We start from the raw sequence: 22,993 nt of genomic DNA on the forward strand, positions 1-22,993 counted from the left end.
TTTATAATCGACGCAAGGAAAAGTCCTCGTTCAAGACAAAATCGAATGGATGCTCGAGGAGTCACCAACTTCTTCTGAACAACTTCTCTAGGATTTATCAAAAGGCGAAATGCTGGAGATTGAAGACGTTTTTCATTTCCCTGTTGAACCGCGAAAAATGCACCATCTATGTTTGGAACGTTTTTGAGCCCCGGAGTTTCTTCTTCTTCTTCACCAGCAGAAGTCTCATCCATACATGTATCGTCTCTGGAGGCATCATTTTCCTGGGAGTCAGACATCCTAGCTGTAATGTGCACAAAACATTCTACTTCACTGTATCATCATATAAGGTGCAAACTTCGACAATACGACGGAGTTATATAACCTGATAACAGAATACTTATGCAGACATCTACAAAAATGGCAATTCTTAACTCTTATCTTTTTTACAATTTCATTAACACAGTAATTGTGATATAAGAGTTAACGCTCCAAATTAGTTCGTTCTTTGAAACCTGCAATAACGAACAAAACCTTATCATGATGATTGAAACTGGTTTTCCATAAAATCATGAACATAATTTTCATAGTATAAACATCCACAATTGGACTATGAAATTTACACCAAGACAATATTTCATCATAAATAAATTATCTAATTGCAAGGGTTGCTCAAAACCCGTGTTTTGATTTTACAAAACAATGAAAAATCGTGATTAACTCACGTAAAAAAATAAATAAATAAAAAAGCATGAATTATTTATGTAAAACATTTTCAAAAATTGTTCTTTAACGTGAGCACACTCGCGTAAATAAAATATGTTATATATTTTATTTTTTTTGGAACATGTCACGGTTTCATATAAGAAAAACTTTTTTCCTTCGTACGATCGTCTGTCTTCGACACGAACGTTTACACTAATTTTTGTGAAAGCTCACGCCTTCAAGATAAAGTTTTTGTTTTCATGAAAGCTCATAAACTAAATTTATCACTGGACACAGGTCTATGTATAAAAAAAATCTCTTCTACGTCAGGAATTATTACTAGTTTCTTAAACTAACGATCGAACGAACGTACATTTTCTAAAACAACTACCAAAAATATTTGGTTAAGAGGCTTTTGATTTTACTATTTACAATCCTTTTTTGTCTTTATTCAATATGCGCTGAAATTTTTAGATATGCCCTAAAACATGGTTCGTCTGATATATGATTTACGCAAATTATAGGGGCAAGTGTCAATAGGATTTTGGAAGAAACATTAAGTTCTTGTCCTCTTTTATTTACTTTGTTATGCTTAAAAAATAAAAAATTCATCTCGGTCTTCTTTTTCTTAACAAAAACTTTTCACAGATTCCCGTCCCCTACTGTCCTCCGTGGGGCCCATGGGACCAAAAAAAACTGTGAGAGCCTTTTAGCATTCGGCTTTTATGTGGTTTATTGTGCGGAAAATGGGTCATTTGTCCATATATTTTTAAAACATGGTTCTAATGGACGAGTAAAAATTGGTATGGGTGAAATGGACACCAAAAAAATAGCAAGAATGAAACTGGATTCATCCTGGCTTAAACTTTAAAAATAGGGAGGATGAAACTGGATGCATCCTGATGTAAATTAAAAATAAGAAAAATTATTTGAAAATGGGTAGGATAAAACTGTTTACATCCTGACAATATTTACATTTTTGTCCAGTTAAACAGTATCAAATTTTACATATCTTTTTCACCAAAAAATTGTTGGTTTTGGTCTTTTTAACCAATTTTGTATTTATTTTGTTATCTGTTTAGAATCAATGTTTTCTTAATCCATCTCGGTCTTCTTTCTTCTTTTAATATTTCCCCCAACCACGTAGGTGTGCACCATCAGTGGCGGAACCAGAAAATGAATGTTGGGGTGGCTTGAAAACAAACTGGTTGGACTTGGGTTGGCTCAAGCCTAATATTTGGGCTTGATTTGTTATAACCAAACACAATTACACTACAAAATGTAAAGTTTTTTTGGACTTTGGGCTTGCTTAAGCCAGCCCAGGTCTCTACATAGATCCGCCCCTGTGCACCATGGTCCTAGAATGTGTACCTACTACCCACTGACTTTTTTTTCCTTCTTTTCCACGACCATCATCAACTCAGGTCGGGCCTTAAGCACGAATGTTGTAATTTTTTTCCCTAATCTATTTTTGATCATTCCCCCCCTAATTTATGCTTTTATACTAAATGAAATTTCTATTTGGTAATTGATTTCTTTTGTGTGAGTTATTATGATACAAATAATATAAAATTTGTTGAAATGAATCAAATGCTCTTTAATTTCTAGGATTTGTGCATTAAAATAGCAGTGACATTTGATAATTATTTGGTTGATCATAGGCATAAGGTACTGTTTCGAGTCTTATTCAACAACTGAAAACCATGATCTTTCATCTTTAGTGTTTGTGCAGAAAGAAATTACACGGGCAACAAAAAAACAAAGGTTGGATTCCGGGCAAAAAATTCCCATGAACGACCCTGCATTACGGGTTTGTAGCAAAACTAAACCACAGTTCATTTCTAGAGGGATGGTTAACCCATATGCATGCTTTTTGACATAACGTATCAATTGACTTTCCAACTAGCAGGTCGCGTACACCAGAATCATTAGGCTGATCACACTATGGTCATCCAAGATACCAGATTCAACGTGGTTCAAGGTAGCCTCCTAGCCACTAACAATCTAAAAATGCCAATCGATTAGGCGCTCAGCGACCAATAATTTGGTAGAGCCGTTAGATTTTTAAGTTTAAAGAGAATCTAATGGCTGAAATTGAAAGCGCCAAATGGCATTCTCAATATAATCGTTAGATTTTGATTTCTAACATAAAATCTAATGTCTAGGATTAAAAGCGCCTAATCATTTGGCACTTTGAAAAAGTTTTTCAACGCCAAACCATTGGTCGCCTATTTGTTAGTTCAAGCTGACATCCAAGCAAATGCTCGAGCTTTAGCTTGAATCAAGCAAACTGCAACACTTCTGCAGTGCTTATGTAACACTCCTCAGCTTGTATCTTGAATGTTGGATGACCATGGCGGTCAGGCTCAGTAAATTAAAGAAGCGTATCCGAATAGTAGCTGTAAAGCTTTCCACCTTAAAACAAGAATTGGAATTAAAGCAGGTGTTAAAGATGCCGAATCTAAACATCCGAATTTTCAATAAATACATCATTTTAAACACTTCTTGAAATTCAGTACACAAAAAAAGCATTTACATCAGTCCGTATTCAAGTTTCTAGGGGTAATATAGTTCTTCCATGCTACTACAGTTAAAAGCTGCTATGAATTTTTGGCTGCTCGGGAGGCAGAAGGTATATGAAAAACCAGAAATTGACAAGGGGATGGAAAGCAGATGCACTAATCAAAGTGGCGTAGGAGCATGTTCAACAAGCGCATGAGATATAGAAGGACAAAGCAGAAGATACCAGGAAAATGTTCAAATATTTTCAAGCCTTTCTTGAATTTTTTAGATGAAACTGTTACTATACTGGCAGCATAAAGGAAAAAAACATCCAAAAGACGCATTAGACGACGACATAGGGGAGTAATAATAGTCAAACCATGATATTATATCATCTGTAAGTTGCTCAAAAACTCTTAACTATATCTGAATACAACCAGTACATCGCTTAACACAGCCCGGATTTTCATTCAGAGGCACAAATATCAGAAGGCAACTACACATGCGTCAAGCATTTTCCAGCTCTAATTTAAGTTTCAATACACATGACTGACCATTGTCGTGTTCATAAAAGGTTCACTGTCAATCATCAAGGAATAATCCCTGACCGCCGCGTGAGAATCCTCCACCTTCAGGATGCTGAATATTTTCAAGCGTGCAATAACAGCAGCCATTGTTTTTATCTCCTGCAAGACGAGTTCATAGAGTTGCCAATAAGTAATCATAAATCAGAATAGTGATCCCCGATTGACAACCAAATCAATCAGCAAGCAAGACAATGCACCTAACTGTAGCAGAAAGAGGCAAATGTAACCACACAACCACATGTACATGTTAAATACAAACCTGAAATGGAGTCTCTTCGCCCCATGCATTGGCAAAGGTTGATGGCACGAACCCCACCGATAGTTGTCAATTCGGCAAAAAACATCTTCTCTGGAGCATCAGCGACATCAGTCTTCTTAGCCGTGAAGCCGACATGGTGAAGAATGCATGCCTCAAGAGGCACAGATGTAATGGAACCAGGCTCCACCAGCTCATATTTCTTATGCTAATGAATTTTAGGCCAAGGCAAGAGAACAAAAAAGAAAGATTAAGAGAATCCAACCAAAATGGCAATTGATTTCAAGAAATGCAATAAAGATTCAGAAGAAAACTGACTGATATTGTGTTATAGAAATTAATGGCATCAGCTACATAATGCCTTGCTACATCAGGAACTTGTTTATTAGGCCTGAAATTGTCAAGATTAAAACTAAAATCACTTTGAGCAAATCAAAAGTACTCAATTGAGTTTATGATAAAGATCAAGATGTGTTAATAACCATGTCTAAGTTTAAGATCACAACCCCTACTTGCCCTATGTTCGCTCAAGACATTAAATTCATACTTGAAAACAAAATCACTCTAAAGTCTAAAATGAGTACTGCCTAAGTTGACCCCGAAGAAGCATAAACATACCACACAAAAGATAAATGTGCACGACAAAGATAGTAACCAAGCAAAGCGGCAACATTCTTGTATCATACTAGGTACATACAAACATTCTTCCATGGAAAAGAAAAGGAAGAAGAAAATGCACCAAATTATAACCTATTGTACTCAAACTATTTAGACAAATTCTTCTAAGAATCATGTAATACAAATATTTGGCAGTCTAGAAAAACAATCCTGGCTCAGATGAACGCTGGAGGCCATAGAGAAGTAGTACGTAGTTCATCTTTATGTGCCAATTAGGCTCACAGGCAAAATAGCAATACTCAAAGCAAATGGAAGTGTTTAAGATGTATTAGACACGGGTAAGACAAGGTAAGCAAACATTGTAAAGTAATAGTACAAGTTAAATCTAGCAATTGGTAAAACATGAATTGCAAATAAAATCCAGAAACTAACAGAAGCAACCCCAAAATATAAAAATTCGCAACTAATAACTCAGTTAGGGATTACAAAACCCCATCCCAGATCGAATAGATGATTGTTGGAAAAACAAAATAGAATTACCAGTCGGACACATCCGTCGAATGCTTGGAGCCATCAAGTGAAAGTTTAGACGCATCCGTCAAAGGCAAACTTTTGGAGTTGGATGAAGAAGAACTACCGCTGTCATCACGGAATCCTCCACGACCGCCACGCGAGAATCCTCCACCCTTAGGATGCTGAACATTGTACCACGTGCAATAACAGCAGCCATTGTTTTTATCTCCTGCAAGACGAATTCATAGAGTTGCCAATAAGTAGTCATAAATCATAATAGTGATCTCTGATTGACAAACAAATCAATTAGCAAGCAAAACAATGCACCTAACTGAGGCCCTGAGGCAGTAAGAGACAAATGAAACTACCACATCTACATGTTGAATACAAACCTGAAATTGAGTCTATTGGCCCCATGCATTTGCAAAACTTGACGCAACGAACCCCGTTGGTAGTTGCCAGTTCTGCAAAAAACATCTCTTCTGGAGCATCAGCAACATCAGTCTTCTTAGCCGTGAAGTCAACATGGTGAAGAAGGTCCGCCCTGCGAACCACGGGTGTCATGGCACCAGGCTCCACCAATTCATATTTTTCACCCTATGAATTTTAGGCCAAGGCAACATAACAAAAAAGAAAGATTAAGGATATCCAAACAAAAATGGCGACTGATTTCAAAAAAAACAATAAAGATTAAGAAGAAAACTGACTGATTCGTTGTTATAGAACCTCATGGCATCAGCTGCATATGGCATCACCAGATCACAAGCTTGTTTAAATGTGTACTTGCGCTTCTTTTTGGGTTTCGCATTCAGGTCCTTTGGAACATGCCTGAAATTGTCAAGATTAAAACCAAAACCACTATGAGCAAATCAAAAGTATTCAATTGAGTTCACGATAAAGATCTAGATGTGTCAATGACCATGTCTAAGTTTAAGATCATAACCCTAATTGCCCTATGTTCGTTCATAAACAAGCTTTCACCAAGACAAGCAATCCTGGCTCAGGATGAACGCTGGAGGCTACGAAGAAGTTTAGTATGTTTTTCACCTTTCAATTAGGCTCACAGAACAAAAATAGCTAACAGAAACTAACAGAAGCAACCCCGGCACAGATTCATTAGTAACAAAAGAAGAATGTTTGTAACAGTTAAAGAAGTGGGAATATCTACTAAAAGATGATGGATCAACAAATAAATAGCTAATAGGGGCTTCAAATTTGGAAAAATAAAATAGAATTACCAGCCAAACACCTCCGTCGAAGGAATCTCTCTTTTCCTAGCTGAACGCAGAACCACCATCGTTTTACCCTCTCTCCCTCTCTCTCTCGAGACTTCCAAACACCTCTGCGTTAACGCCTCACCCAGTAATATATAATGAAATTTGGTGGGCCTGTTTAATGGAAGGTCCATCCATTTGCGCCACATTTGTTGTGGTTTGCGCTCAGTACAGTCCATATAACGCCACCCCCTCTTGTAACCGAACATCCTGAAAGGAAGAACACGAATAACAGTTCGGTTCTGTAGGATTGAAAACTATGTCACCGAACTCTTTATTCGGTTGTTTCGCAAAAAAAAATCTTAATACTACAAAGTAATCGAACTCTACCGAACTGTATTATTTATTTTGCCCACTATGTTGATTTCTCATATAACCGAACTTATCCAACACAGTTCGGTTATCTCGCAAAAGTTTTGAAAACTACAAAGTAACCGAACTCTACCCTTTTTACGAAAATAAAATCAACAAATCCAGTCTAACCGAACTGTGTTATTCTGGTCACTGATAGACGCATTTATATGTCTAATATATCTCATTTGTATATAGTGTTAGTACCCATTTTTGTACTTATTATGTTGTTTTATTTATTTGTAGGTGTTTTTTGGAAAAATAAACTCCTGCGGCGAAATGAGCTCAAAAAGTAGTGTTTTACACCCCCGGAGAAAATTACTAAGGGCACCTCTGAACTGCACCAGAGACACCCCAGAAATACACCGGAGGCGTCCCAGAAATATGTCGGAAAAGTCCCAGAAAAAGTGTTAGAGGCACCCTAGAGAAATTATTAAAGGCACCCCCATTTTGGATAAGGGCACCCCCAGGCACCCAAAGGATGCAGGCACCCGAACTTTGGATTAGGGGCACTTCATCTCTTTCATTTTCAAAAACAGAATTTTGGCGGGAAATGGAGTTCTCAACTGTGTAATTTTCAATCACAAAAATGAAGGAGTTATAGGTCAATTCAATGGCTGAAATTTTATGGAGAGTTGTGATATGGGTTAAGGAACACATTATGGGCAGTGGGTTTGATCAGAAGTGGCTGGAATTCTCGGTGTGATCCTTGAGCCCAAAACAGAGCACGTACACTGTATCACGAGCAAAAGTGGAGTTCTTGGATTCTTTGGTCTTCTGATTATGCTAGACCTGCGGTGATAAGTAAAAGTAAGCAAGCAATTTATGTGGTCGTGCATGGAGGAGTTCTACTGATGTTGTAAGAGTGCTGAGGCGTGGAGAAGCTGAATGGAAGCGTGCAGGAAGCAAGTTGATGTGAGAATTTTCTAAAAATGGCAATTATCCTCTATTTTTGGGCAGCGTCAATAATAGGATTAATGGAGGATTATACGACATCAATGGTCGGATTTTTGGCCCCAAACCACTATAAATATACGTACAAATTATGTTATTTACAAAAAAAAAAAGATCTAGCACAAAAAAAATATTGCTAGTACATATCAATATCTATTAGGTATTCACAATAAAATTTATACATATTAATATCTATGGTTAACTAATTTTTCAGTACAGGGAGATATTTACTCTTGTCTTGTAGTGTTGAGAACATACATTTATCATCCATGTTGGATACCAAGGAGGTAGACTCATATTGTTAATTGATGAAGATGATAAGGGTATTGGAGATTATATTAATAAGGGAAATTCCTATCGAATGAAAAATCATGAAGTTTGTTCATTTTTCTCCCACTATGGACTCAACAAACATAAAAAACGAGTGGCCAAAGCAACAAATTTGTTGGTTTGTTGATTGCGGACCAACAAGAGACGCGCGTTTCATTTTAAACAGCGCGGACGAAGAAAACCCGCCAGTGGGTGAAGTAAAACCACACAGATTGCGATAATCCGCCGACGGGTGATCATCAAACCCCAACAGCTACATATCAATGTATAAAAATAATAACCATCCAACGGCTTGAAATTTTGAGCTCTATAAATACTCTAAATTCACACATTCTACATAATCTAAATCTCTTCACTCACGGATCATCTACAAAAATGCCTCCCAGAGTGTCTGCTAGAGTTCATGGTCCTAGATACACTCTAGAAAAGGATTTAGCTGTCTGTAGAGTCTATATTTACCAAACTAATTATATCAATGAGAATGCATCCAATCCGATGTTGACTTTTTTAATAAAGTAAAAAGATTGTTCGTCATGGAAACGGGGAACATTTATTCACATGACGCCCCCAGATTGTCAAATTGTTTTAATTTAATTTCTCAGAAAATATCTGCAATCCTAGGTCTACTAGTGCACAATTACCGCAATAAAATCAACGGTCAAACTGAAGCAGAAGTTGAAATAAGAACACTGACGATGTGGGAAGCATCTCACGGACGACCTTTCGACTTCCAAGCTTGTTTCAACATTCTTAGAGAGCTCAATAAATTCAACATTTTCAGCAACTTACATGTTGAACTACTCGGAAATTGAATGAAGACGTTAATTTATGGTTATGTAGTAGTTGCTCTAATCTAATGTATTTTCTTTAAACGAATGTAGTGTCTTTTATTGAATGAAGTATGGTTGTATTCATGAATTATTTGATTGAATACATAATCATAACATAACACCGAACTAAAAAACATAATACCATTGTGAATCGATTAGTTCCTACACTTTAATCAGCCCACTCCACCAAAAAACACCTAGGACATTTCCAGAAATGTCTTTCGTATGTGTCTTATTCTGTAGAAGTGCACAAATGCATAAAAATCCAGCAATCGGACTTTGAGATTCCGCTAGTTTTATATGTACAATGTTTGTATTCTTGATATCCATCTCTACAATGCTCACAGTGTAATAACTACTTCTTCAATTTGGATTTAAGTTTGAAGTTTCTGCGCAGTGTTACAAACTTTTGTTCTTCTTCTTTAACCTTCATACCATCATCTATCATATGTGGTTCCTTTGGAAAGTTGGGATCCTAATACTGCAAATACCCGATCTTGTCGGATTGTGATCCAATCACCATTATGATACATGAACAACCTTCCCGCATACACTTTGAATACATGCAAGACATTGCGTTAGACTGTGGTTATCCAATTAACATAATAGACAAACCTCTTTTGCTTCGACGCATAATATTTGCTTCGCTTTTATTTTAGAAAACATGGCAGATGTTGCTGGCTAAAAATTATTTTTGTTGGTTTGATTTAAGATCAAAATTAGTGTTGTTTTTATTAGAAAAAAATTAGTCGTTGGTAATTCAAGTCGCGGTGTAGGTAAAGACGTGCGGTTTTACTTTGACCTCTAACTGTAACATTTTATCACCCTATCAATTCAACTCTTCCCATCTCCAAATTCACATATTATTATTTCTTTATAGAACTATTAATCTCTCAATATAGAGAAAAATGTCTTCTATAATTGGTGGTCCTAAGTTTACTGAAGAAGAGGATTTAGTTATATGCAAAGTCTATGTTTTTCATAGGATAGCCGCTGGCATGCGCGATCAAGACAGGTCTTTTTGGACGAACAGGTCTTTTTACAATGTTCATCTCACAAACAGGAAACTAGGGAAACCGAGATGCTTGTCGATTATGTGCTCGTTTTCAATTAATTAAGCTTGTGGCCACACCATTCCTTGATTGGGTAAGGGAAATTGATCGAGAAAAATTCATCGGTGTAAATGAAGATGAAGTGATCCAAACAGCTCTAGATAATTGGGAGGAAACTCACGACAAACCTTTTATTTACAAATATTTTTTCAACATTCTTAAAGATGGTCCATCTCAAGCACATTTGTACTGCACCCGAAGGGCTCTCCCTGTCTTTACTATCGAAGAAGATGTTACTCTTGTTCGATATCGGATAAATCATATAACGAGAAATATGAACAGTGATTATTTATGGGAAAGAGTGTTGTAAAGGTTTGTAGCATTTCAAAATGAATATGAGAACAGCAAGAGCCTAAAATTAAGATTTTCATTCATTAATAAGGATGTAAAACTTTATACAGAAGTTTTGTGGATGGTTCACCGTAGTAATTCAGGTTTGGCCAGTGAAGAACTTGAAAATACGAGGGTACCAAAATACACCACCAAATTTTTCTTAGCAAACCTGCATGGGCTAAACTCAATTAAAATTCCGATAGTTACAACTTAATGAATCTCAATCAGGAATTATAAGAATAGTTTATATCTCTTTCTCTCACAATCAATATGTAAACAGGAACAAGTCCGTGAACCTGATTAAGCCCTGAGAGTACTTGGACATTTCTAAAGATCAATATCCAAGATCAATCAAGTCGTATCCAACAATTACGATGGATGTATTTACTTTCAATGATTTACGTACAACCTGTGGTATTTCAATTAAAAAGATAAATAATATAATGCGGATAAATAAATAACACAGACACCAGAAATTTTGTTAACAGAAAACCACAAATGCAGAAAAAACCTGGGAGCTTGTCCAGATTTAAACACCAAACTGTATTAAACTGCTACAGATTCTAGCCTATTATCAATACTTCAGACTGGAATGTAGTAGAGACCGAATCCACTGTCATAGTAATTCAGTTACAGTCGCGCTCCTTAAGCCTCTTGAATCTCACAAGATTCTGCACAATTGATTCCCTTAGCTGGCGTCCTTTACATCCTAAGAGTTGTTTCAACTTAATTAAAGACTTAAAATAATCTGCCTCCCATAGATAATCCTATATGTGATTTCCGTATCAAAATATCAAGGTGAGATAAGAAATCGTTTTCAATAGATAAATTCTAGCAAACCTCAAAAACTCGATAGTTACGACTCCCGAAGAGCACACACCTCACAAGTAAAACCTACTTCGATTTCAACAAAGAATCGTTCAAGAGGAATATGATTATGGAATCAGAAAGTCTAGACGAAGATACTTTGCGATTTCTATCTAGCTTTCCTGATCGGAGTGAGACTCAACAATCAGTAGAAAGATCTGGATACATGAACTATCAAAATAAAGATAGTCGTACCTGGCTTCATGAATCCCTAAGCGAAGTATTTTTAGTCTCTAAACCTAAAACGGTTTAAAGGAGATGACGACTCTAGTTTACAACTAGGACACACAAGAAAAGCGTCGGGGATTCAAAGATCCCAGTTTCTTGAGGTTCTCCTTATATAGACTAAATCAAAGGTTGCTTTAGATTTAATCTAAGGTAGCTTTTGAATCAAGCAATCAATATCCACCGTTATATGAATGTTTGATTTGATATTAACACAATAAAATATACACTCTGGTTAGGATGAACCGTAACCAAACCATGTACAATGACTTATTCATGAAAGGTTAGACGAAACTAGTCAGATGAACCATAAGTTTAACCATTTTCATTTAACACTTTGAGAATTTAATCTTGATTAACAACCATAGGTTATAGTGTGATCAAATATGTCTAGATGTATTTTTAGAAAGTTTTTCGAATGCCGATTATCTCATACAAATAATTCTGATGCATCTGAAAATATTCGACTGGGTAAGTACGTGTACCTGATACGTGTACTTACTTTCAGTTCGTGAGTTATTTTGTGATGGTACGTATACCGGGTTTGTATACCCTTAAGACAAAAACGAGTTTAGAAGTCAACAGATCTTTTCCGGTTTGCATATTAGGTATGCGTATTATTCTAGTTCAGGAGACAACATATCTTTTTCGGGTTTCATACTAGGTATGTGTACCATTCTGGTTCATGAGTCAACAGACTTTTTTGGGTTTGCATACCGGGTATGTGTACCAAAAGTCATTGCAGAATTATAGCTACGCCGGTACATGTACTGCGATTCCGAACCTATAACAGTTGTGCTAGTATGTAAGCTGGTACGTGTATTATCTTGTATCCAGATTTACAGTAGTTCTATACATCTCTCTAATAATAAATTTGAAACATTTCGGAATAACATCAACGACACATATCATCGTTCCTGACTATTTTCAAATGCTTAACTTGAATCATGATTTAGATCATAAACAATAAATTGTTCTTAACAAAATTCATCAAGTTTTGAACAAATGTTCTTAAGATTAGTCAACATATTTCGAGAATAATTAACAAGATAAACTTGAATCGAAATTTCAATTATGCATGTAAAGTCCACTTTAGTCATGCGACTTAGTCTCATAGATAGAAAGGTGAAAACTTGAGTAATAAGTGGTTCAGTCTTCACTTACCTTTTGTTGATGAACTTCTCCAAAAATTTCGGTGATGTTCGCCTTCACACGGTAGAATACAGTGATGTATGGTACTCAACTACACACAATATCTTAACTAACTTGTTGTTTATCTGTTTTTCAGAAAACAATCGCTCAAACCAAGTTTACTGAAAAACGGAAGAGAATTTAAGCATTTTGAATGGTATGAACTCTATAAAAATAATGTCACTGGATTTGATGTAGTTTGATGTTATTGTTGTCATTATTAAATCAAGTTACTAGATATGTAAGTTTAAATGTAATAAGTATCGCTTAATATGAAATGAAAATCTAATTTAAGGTCTAAATATTTTCGTTGATTAACATTACTGCCACTTCTTTTACAAGATATAAACTTAGATAATAATAAGAAATAACTAACAAATTCAATAAGAACCAAGTAAAAATTTGTCCTCCTGTTTTATCTTCATTTGACATATCTTACATTCAACGTGTTTTTTAACAGTTTCTCCTTTGTTTTTGAATTTTCTGTTGTTACCTTTCAAAATTGGAGCTTTTCTTTGCCTTTTAGCGGAACATTTTCTTGGAGCTACTTATAGAACTTGTACTTCTCTTTTACTATTTTCAATTTTTTTAAAACTTCCATATATCTTAAAAACTGCAGCTTCAAGTTTTGCATCGCAAAAAATTGTTATAGCCTTTTCAAACATCACTAACTAAAAATTTGAAATAGATTAGTAGAGAAAATTCAAGAGAAGCGAATTTTGGTGTGAGTGGAGTGTTTGATGATGGTGGTAATTTATAGTGACAAAAACATGATCGTTTTTTTTTTTTTTGAAAAAGTAGCCGTTGGCAAATGACCTTTTTTGCCCACCAGCCGATTATCTTCGTCCATGCGGTTTTAAAGAACGTTCCAGCGGGTTTACTGCAGCCGCGCGTGTCTTGATGATCCTCCCAGTACCTTTACTATAGTGAAAATTGCAGTTTCCCATCCACCTGACTGATTAAATTTTTGAGTTTGGTAATTGCCATAGGAATTGCCCAAGGGGTATATTGAAACCCATTAGAACCTTTATCCCTCCGATACATTTTCCGGGTTATTTCTAGTAATGGTATCATCAATAAAAAAAAAAGTAATGCTGATAAATTACAGGCAATTGGAGATGGAACTTTTATTGCAGATCGCCCTCCAATACATTTTCCAAACAAAACCAAATTAATGGCAGTAAGTCTTGTGATTTTGGAGAAACAGAGAGTGGGTTATCTTTTAACTTGGTTAACATTTGCCATCTTGATTGACGACATTTTGAAGAACTGCAAATCCATCTTGTGATTACTGAATTCAATCCCTAGATATTACAGAGAATGAACATGGTGAGTATTTTTATTCAACTGTCACAATCGATCACCGATTTCCTATGACGCACATACATCACACACTTAACGACCCCTGATTCTAGGACTGAAAATGCTTTGTCCGTTCTAGGACATACACAGCACTCACACCATGCACCAATAATGATCAGTAATCGACTTGTTTATGAATTCATTGTAGTGTCCATTTGCAGGCAGTGGCACTCAGCAAAATTAAGATTTCTCCATTCAAGAACTGCAAGCTACTGTAGGAAAAATCCAAACGATCTGATTTTTCTCGGTAAAACTGATGTAGCTGCTATATATAAATTCCTTATGTTTTTTCTCGGTAAAACTAGCGAAAGCTAGCTACTGTAACATTTAAGTATCCAAAAGACAGAAGTCAATTTCTACTGCTAATTCTGATATAAATATAAGCGGTTCAGTTCAAGAAAGAAATTCATGTAAAAAACCTGGGAAAGAAATCCTGCAGTCAATAGAATTATCGAAATAAATCATGTCCATTCAATTACAAGACAAATAAGCACCTTCTACATCATTACAATCATTCTCATTTAAAGGAGAAAAGTAGGCACCTTCTGGCTTCTGACTTGTACATCCAAGTACATACAAACAGGGGTAAAAGAAAGCAACAAAGAAAACTTAGATACTATTCTATCAGCAAAGCAGATAGAGGCCAGAATACATAAAGAAGGGAAGGTAGAGAACCACCTGCCATGGACAGGCGAGAAACTTCACTTGCCCTAGCAAATTAATATCATCTTTCTCACAGGACTTTGTGATAAGGCGAAAAGTAGGCATCTTTTGGCTTCTGACTTAAACATTCACGTAGAATACAAACAGGGGTAAAAGAAAGCAACAAAGAAAACTTAGAAACTATTCTATCAGCAAAGCAGATAGAGGCCAGAATACATAAAGAAGAGAAGGTAGAGAACCACCTTCCATGGACAGGCGAAAAGCTTCATTTGCCCGCGGAAACTGACATGATCTTTCTTACAGGACTTCGTGATAAGCGCTTTGAAATCTTTTTGATCAACAGTGCAGACAAGTCTCAAACCCAATGACTTTATTATCACCCTACTAGTAGATAGGGCCTTAAAAATCTCTAATCATGCTTTTCATACGCCGGGAAATAGAAGATTACCTGTTTAAAAGAGCAATAAGGCATCACCAACGAGGAAGACAATTTCATTTATTCTGCCAGCAGCTGAAACTTCAAGTAACAAAGTGAAAGTTTCTGGCATAGACCGGAGATGACCGAAGATGATAAATTTATCGAGACCCTTTCATAGATACCATCAGAATCACTTGCAAAAACAATGATTTATGGAATGTGCAAAACCTCCATACACATACACATATCCTACTCCATTCCCATTTTTCCTATTTTTCTCGAACCACTTTTCATAATTCTTTACTTTAGTAGATCCTTTTGGTACGAAGGTCTGAAGAGGAAGAAAGTTCTCTAGATAAAAGTCGAGTTTATAATCGATATGATCCCGCCTACAGTAAATAAGTTTATTAGTAGTATCAACATTATCGACAAGAGAAGGGGGGAGTTCTTGTAATTCCTCAGGGTTAAAGAACTGAATAACCCCGAAATCAAGAGAGGTATACTTCACCGCCTTGAGATGTTTTCTCCTCAAATCGTAGAATTGAACACATTTTCCATCAAACCAGTACAAGATAACTCTATCAGATGAACACAGTATCTGTGTTATAGGCTGAAGTGTAGTAGTGGTAATTGTTGTAGTAGCAGTCGTGGTGGTGATGGTGGTAGTAGTAGTAGTAGTAGCTGTAGCTGTTGCTATGGAGCAGGGATGATTAGGTATATCCTGAACCACACTACTATTACAAACATCAAAAGTCTCTCTGGTCCATACTGACTTGACTCTGTCCTTCAATACATACAAATGAACCTTACAGCAACAACTGCTATTCATTTGTTGCTGCTCACCCGAGGCTATTGTCTCTAGGCGTGCAATACAAGGAGATCCTTTGAATTCTAAAAGACGATGATCCACTAGAAGTTGCTGCTGGTCAGTAGTTATTGTCGTTGCTGCTGTCTTTATCTTTAATTCACATTCAGCAGGAAGAGAAACAAATTGAAACTGTTCATTGTAGATGTCAAAACATAGTAACATTTCCGTTTCCTCATCCTCACCAGTTCCTCCTAACCCATCTCTAGTAAGTACCCTCCAGTAAAGAGCTCCAGCAACATATATGGCTGATCTAGAAAAACTCATCCTTGACATAATCATCCTCTTTTTCTCTATATTTCCAGTACTAGAAGTAATATTTGTAGAAAAGACGGGGAGTGTATTAAGAGTATTAGACTCTCTCCATGATTTGCTTCCCAGTATGAAAACCATGCACTTGAATGTGTCATGTACATCAATAACAGATGATGGCGAGGAAGAATTGGAAGTAACAAGGACAATTTTGTATTCATTAGCTAATGAATCGAACCCGAAACCGCAACAAACAATGAAAGCTTCATCAGGGATTGGATAAAAAGTGCCCAGATGATCTTTTGGTCTGCAACTCGGGTTTAGTATAAAAAAGCTAGCACTTGAACGAACTTGACTTGATCTAAGGCAAACTAAACCATTACAGTGACCCACCAGATCTTGTTTAAGAATGGTGCTTGCATGAGTTAATTTACGAAAACAATAAACAAGATTATTATCATCGTCATCAACATCACCAATATTTAAACTTAAAGTGGCATGCTGTAGAATTTCTCCTCCTTGATATTTATTAAGAATATCAAATATGAGATCTGGATTTGTATTTCGACAAGATTGAAGTAAGTGTAAGGATGTAAAGTGAGGATGAATAATTGATTTGTACCACAGCTTACAAACTAAAACACATTCCTTGGCAAGCTTCTTAATTGGTAGCCTGGTGAGTATATTACTCAGTATTACCTCATGAGGAAGATTTTGACGAGGAGATTCAGCTGCGGTGCTACAAATGTTCAATTTCCATTTCTTGCTATACACAATTCGAACATCATCCATCTTATTCCTCTTCCGGGTTCCGAGGTTTCTCTTCTCATTCTTCTTCCCCCCCTCCATAAATAAATTGACTGATTGATGTTCTTCTTATGTGAAAAGTAATCAGATTGAACAAATGACATCCAAACCAAAACTAAGGGTAAATCGATAAATCCTAAACCTACAGCTTTGCCGCCAACAAATTGAAAGAGAATGAAGACTGAGAAAGTGAAATTGAAATTGAAAATGAACACAGTAAACCCTAAGCCTATGTATAAAACAAACACGTGTGGATCTCACGTACGGCTTTGTCCACCTCTCTAACGTACCACCCAGAGTGACCGGGTTGAGTCTACTAGCTTCCCAAGAATATCATTTCACATCCAAAAGAATCTTCTTCAATGCATAGTTGACCTTTCTGGGCATACCGGATAAAAAAGGGTTAGAAATAGTAAAATCAAAAATTTCTTAACAAAATATTTTTAGTAATGGTAAATCTGTCCTTATATTATTAGTGTTAATAATCTTGATCAGTGATTAATAATTCTGATTAGTAACTAAGATAATTTTGATTAGTTATAAAGGTTTATGTAGATGGAAATTTTTGTGGATTTTTTTTTTAGGTTTTTATCGAGAAGAAGAGTAGGAGAAGGAGAAAGAGAGAAACAAATTGCTATCTCGATTCAATGGAGGATGAGGAGGGTCATTATTCATCTAAAAAACCTAGGAAAATACACATCAACTACAACAATGATTCCCAAATGGCTGATTTCTTAGATTATGAGAATGATTTTACACAAACTCATACTCAAGCTCAAACTCATACACAAACTCAAGATGATGATTTTTATGAGCCAAAATTCAGATGATGAAGACATTGATGAGGAACCCAATGTTTCTAATACACAGGTACACTTCGTCCTTTGTGACGCTTTCTGTGGGTCTTACATTCGCTGTTTTACACCTTTTCATCATTTTAGTCAACTTTTAAGCAACAAACATGTATTTTGAGCAAGTGATTAATATGAGAAGTTAAACTCCAACATTGGGACGATGGAGGGAGTCGATTTTCATCATGTGGTAAATTTAATTTATTCTTTTTATGACTTTTGCATTTATTTTAAATTGATTTATGATTTGAATTAATTAGTTATTATTTTATTTGATGGGACATGCTTGCTTAAATGTTTGATGTCTCATGCTTACGATTTATAACTAATATTCTGAGAATCTAATTTGGCAAAATAAGAGTCCATATATTTTATGGATTGAGCGGTAATTGTTAAGAATAATAAAATATACCACATGCATGAGAATTAGCCAAGTCCTTAGTCCCAATACCTCTCGCCCATTGTTTATAATTCTTGTATATATTTATTTATTTTATTATCTTAAAAACTTTAATCTTTATAAGTCTGAGAGTTCGAAACTCATTACTACAACCACTTCAAAAATCTCATCACCGGCTATCTCGACGTCATTATTTATTTGCTCAAAGACATGTTGGTACCAAATAAAGAAAGGTTTGTGTATTGTTTCACCGATCAACACAAACACTTTGATAACCAAGCCACAAGTATGGTATAGTCGGCTCATAATAGGTTGAAGAAGAATCTTTTTGGTTGCGTTGACACATTTGTCACGGTATTTGATGCAATGGATGAATATTTCAAAAGTGATGTTGTGAGAATCAAAGTGGCATTCGAACATAACCTTATGTTCAAACATAAAGATTATGATAGTAAATGGCTACGGGTAATAACTTATAGAGTCTCCCATCTATGCATTGACTTATTGATGGAACAAGTAGATTTGATTGACAAATTATCCGCTGACTTGGAGGAAGAGTGTGTTTGTAAAATGAAAACATTTACGGGGCTTCCATGCCGCCACAACATACTTCGATACAAGGGTGGTATCATACCATTTGAAGATATTGATCCTTTTTGGAAACAATTAAGCTTTGACCCTCTCCCAACCGAAGATGACGAGGATGATCTAGAGATTTGGGACACAACAAATGGGAAAAAATTGGCGGAAATTTATAAGAAGATGTTCCGAGCTCAAAAACAAATACTATGGAACAACATGATGTCGGTCATGTATCCTTTCACCCAAAAGAATATGTTGGAACCGGAGAAGGCGGTCCCGAAAGGTAGGAAGAGGAAGAAAATGAATAATTTCCAAACTAGACAAGCAAACAAAGAACTTTTGGCTGCCCATAGGATGATAGAACATTAGAATTGCAATTAAATATACCCTCAAAACGCAATATTTGAATGATTTAATTTTTTGTTATGAAATGTGTCATTTTTTGTAACGCAGAAGATGGTTCGGCTAATAAGTTGCGAGTCGAATGCATAACTAAACCACAGTTCGGCTTATACCATTAATTTCATGCAAGCCGAACCTGACAAGTTTAAAAAATCTAGGTTTTTTTTTGTCAGGCTCGGCTTATAACATTAGTTTCATGCAAGCCAAACCTGACAAGTTTAAAAACCCGTAGTTTTTTTGTCAGGTTTTGCTTATAACATTAGTTTAATGCAAGTCGAACCTGACAAGTTTAAAAACCCTGGATTTTTTTGCCAAGTTCGGCATATAAATGGAATTATAGGATAAGACGAATCTTACTAGTTCTAAACCCAGACTTTTTTGTCAAGTTCAGCGTATAACTTGAATTATAGGATAAGCCGAACCAGACATGTTCAAAAACCCAGAGTTTTTTTCTCAGGTTCGGCTTATAACGTGAATTACAGGATAAGCCGAACCATACATGATTCTTAAACACATGTAAAATTTTCATTCCGAATAAAAAAAAATTCATTCATTGAAAAGGTGGATTACATCCCCATTACATAATAGCCTTACAATAAATTTCTAATATCCTAAACGGGTAATGAGAAACCTTCTAAGAATGTTGTAGTGATTTTCGTATTTGAAATTATTTTCTTTCCATCTTCGACATTCCTCTAGAGCTCGAACTTCAATATCAGAGTTTGTTTCACCCTTGAGTCGATATCGACTCACAACTCGAACTAAAGCTATAAAGTCTGTGACTTTTTTTTAATAGTTTGAATTCGGCAAAACAAGGAAGCATTATAAGTTTCCGTGCAGAACGCTTCATGAATTCTTACCAAGTAGTACATACTCATTAGACCCTTCACTCATCGTTCTCCCCCCTTCTTTGGATAGTATGATACGCAATTAGTGCAAAGAGACAAATCTTCTTCTAGAGTAAACTTAGGAGTTGGGGGTGCCATTTTTTTGAGAATATGTGCTTTATAATATGAAAGAAGGGTAGGTATATATAGAATACAGGTTTACAAACGACTATATCTTTCAAATAAAGAGCTTTTTCTAGATTTTCCTCAAAAATGTCAAAGTTCGGCTAATACGAAATTTGAAATATAAGCCGAATCTGCATAAGTAACGGCTAGATTTTCAAATTTTTGAAACTTCTTGAAGGTTCGGCGGATAAAAATTTTCCAATTTAAGTCGAATCTTTATAAGTAACGGTTGGATTTTGAAAATTCTTACAGGTTCGGCGTATAAAAGTTTGCACATGTAAACCGAACTATTTAATGTGTTACATGCCAATACTGATTTGAATATAAACTACCACGATAACATTTTTAAGTTGATTAAATCTTAAATAGTTCAACGGATCTTGAGGGATATATCTCTAACGAATCCCGACGACTAGTTCTCCAATAAATCTCGGAATTATTCTCTTTAACCATGTGTAACACATCCCAAGCTCGTATCTTCTTCCATGGCGTATTTTCCAAAGGATTTGAATTCTAGCATCCTTAAAAAAGTAGAATTCGCAAGTTAGTATTAAAAAAAAGGCTTACATTGTTTCTTAACATAAGCGATGTGGAATTTGGAACACTAACCTTCTCTTCATTAATATCAGTGGGATGATATTGATTGACCCATCTTAATATTCTGATGTAATCTCGCATAGTATAAAGGATACTCTCAAATCTTTCGGATAATTCCATCCACTTACGACGTTTTGGATTCCCAACTAACTCAAAATGGAATTCTTTAACTCTTTCCAAAATATGGAATGATATTCATTAGGCCGCTCACGATAAGTTCGAATAAAAGCTCTAAGAAGAATTTTATCATCTTCAACAATGAATGATTCCATTTTTGAGTATAAATGCAAAAAAAAAAAAAATTGTAAAAAAATTTGGTTCGGAGGAACAACACTAATTTTAGTAAAAATTTGTTATATAGGGCAACACTATATACAGAAATTCCCCAACGGATCAATGTTTAAAAAAAAAAAAAAAAACTAGTCGTTATTGAAATTTGATTTAACAGGTTCGGCTTATAACTTGAATTAAAGAATAATCCAAACCTGACAAGTTTAAAAACCCAGAGTTTTTTTGTCAGGTTCGGGTTATAAAATTAGTTTCATGCAAGCCGAACCTGACAAGTTCAAAAACCCAAAGTTTTCTTTTGTCAGGTTCGTCTTATAACATTAGTTTCATACAAGCCGAACCTGACAAGTTCAAAAACCCAGATTTTTTGTCAGGTTCGGCTTATAACTTGAATTACAGGATAAGCCGAACCTGACAAGTTTAAAAACCCTGGATTTTTTTTTTGTCAGGTTCAGCGTATAACTTGAATTACAGGATAAGCCGAACCCTTCAAATACATGGTTCGGCTTGCAACTTGATTACCATATAAGCCGAACATTTAAAATTCCAGAGAAACGACTTAACTAAATAATTGTTACGCTATCGATTAAAACATGAAATTCAAGGTGTCCATAAAACCACTTAAGCAAACATTAAAAAGAAAGTTCAGAGCCTAAAAGTCAAGGTGTTTGCAACACCATTAAAGTGTACTTAATACTTGATAAAACATTAAAGAGAACTTGCAAACATAAAGGTGCACTTAACCACGACCTATCTTGTTAGTTCCACGACCACCTCTTCTTCCACCTTGGCGTTCATCTTCCGACGCATCATTATCACCAGATGGGCCGCTAGTACTACCTCCACTTGTACCTTCACCAACTTGTCGAGACCTCTTAGTGGTAGGACTTTTTTCGGGTACCTCGGGTCCTTGTCCTTGGTTTATAATTGCATCCCACTTTTTGTAGAGGTATTTTTCTCTTCAACGGTCATAGGTGTTTTGCAACCAATGTGGTCTTCATTTTTTTTCAGCATCTCCCTACCCGCCACAACTTATTTTCATTTTTCAATAACTTCAACCATGAGATTGAAGACATTTTTTATCATGAACTAATTTATGCAAGAGTATAAAGTGAAGTCATTCTTTCCATTATCTTGAAAGCCTTCACTACTTCTTCGGAAGTAGACTTGAAGGAGATCTTGGTTGCCTTCGCCTTCCCCTTATTCGCTACCTTTTGACTTCTCTTATTGATAATGAAGTGATGAGAAATTTGGGTATACCAGTCCATGTAGCCGGGATCATCTTTACAAGGATCATCACCTAAATGTGCTAACTTGGACACATCTAACTTGTTACTATCTAATTCCTTCCAATGATCAAGGGTTGGTTCGGGTTCATACTTTGGTTCCCATGATGAAGTGGTGCTTTTAGTTCCTCTAGTACCCTTTGGCAACAAACTGAATTTCTGGTCAAACAAGGGAACCTATTGGATGCATCCTAGTTGACGGAGTACTCGCCGAGGATCGATATCACATAACCACCGGGATAAAATAATGGCCCATGGTACATACCCACCGGCGTATCCTCATCTTCAAAAAATTCATCTTCTTCATCTTCCTTCACATATGGTTGAAATTTGACGTCATCAACACCCACTTTGTCTAACGTATCTCTCAAAGTTGTTACCAACGCCTTCTTGTTCCTTTTCTTAGCGTCCTTATACTCGTACCGTGATGAAATTGGCTTAGCATCAACCCACTCGACATCCTTTTCAAATACTTTGGGCAATTCCAAAAGTGGGAAATGGTCATATATCCCACATCCAAAAATTAGAGGAATTGAAGTAATAAAAACAAAACACTAGGAAAAAAGTAAGAATGAAACTT

At 35.8% G+C, this 22,993-nt stretch overlaps 1 protein-coding gene across 2 annotated transcripts; it reads right to left on the bottom strand.

The window, feature by feature from the left end:
- Window positions 1-3,473: 3,473 nt before the first annotated feature.
- On the bottom strand, window positions 3,474-6,519 carry LOC113355119. 2 transcript variants are annotated; one of them, XM_026597899.1, is made up of 7 exons: window positions 6,399-6,519; window positions 5,868-5,988; window positions 5,553-5,757; window positions 5,188-5,389; window positions 4,348-4,420; window positions 4,033-4,237; window positions 3,474-3,872 (listed from the first exon to the last, which is right to left on the bottom strand). In XM_026597899.1, exons 1-7 carry the CDS (start codon window positions 6,455-6,457, stop codon window positions 3,769-3,771), a joined length of 969 nt encoding a protein of 322 aa, XP_026453684.1. In that variant the 5' UTR covers window positions 6,458-6,519; the 3' UTR covers window positions 3,474-3,768. The 2 variants fall into 2 exon arrangements, 1 of the variants encoding a protein (XP_026453684.1); XR_003362129.1 differs by having other exon boundaries at window positions 3,505-3,872; window positions 4,352-4,420.
- Window positions 6,520-22,993: the final 16,474 nt, after the last annotated feature.

This window comes from Papaver somniferum, chromosome 3, assembly GCF_003573695.1.
Source record: "Papaver somniferum cultivar HN1 chromosome 3, ASM357369v1, whole genome shotgun sequence".
In the NCBI taxonomy this organism is placed as follows: Eukaryota; Viridiplantae; Streptophyta; class Magnoliopsida; order Ranunculales; family Papaveraceae; genus Papaver; species Papaver somniferum.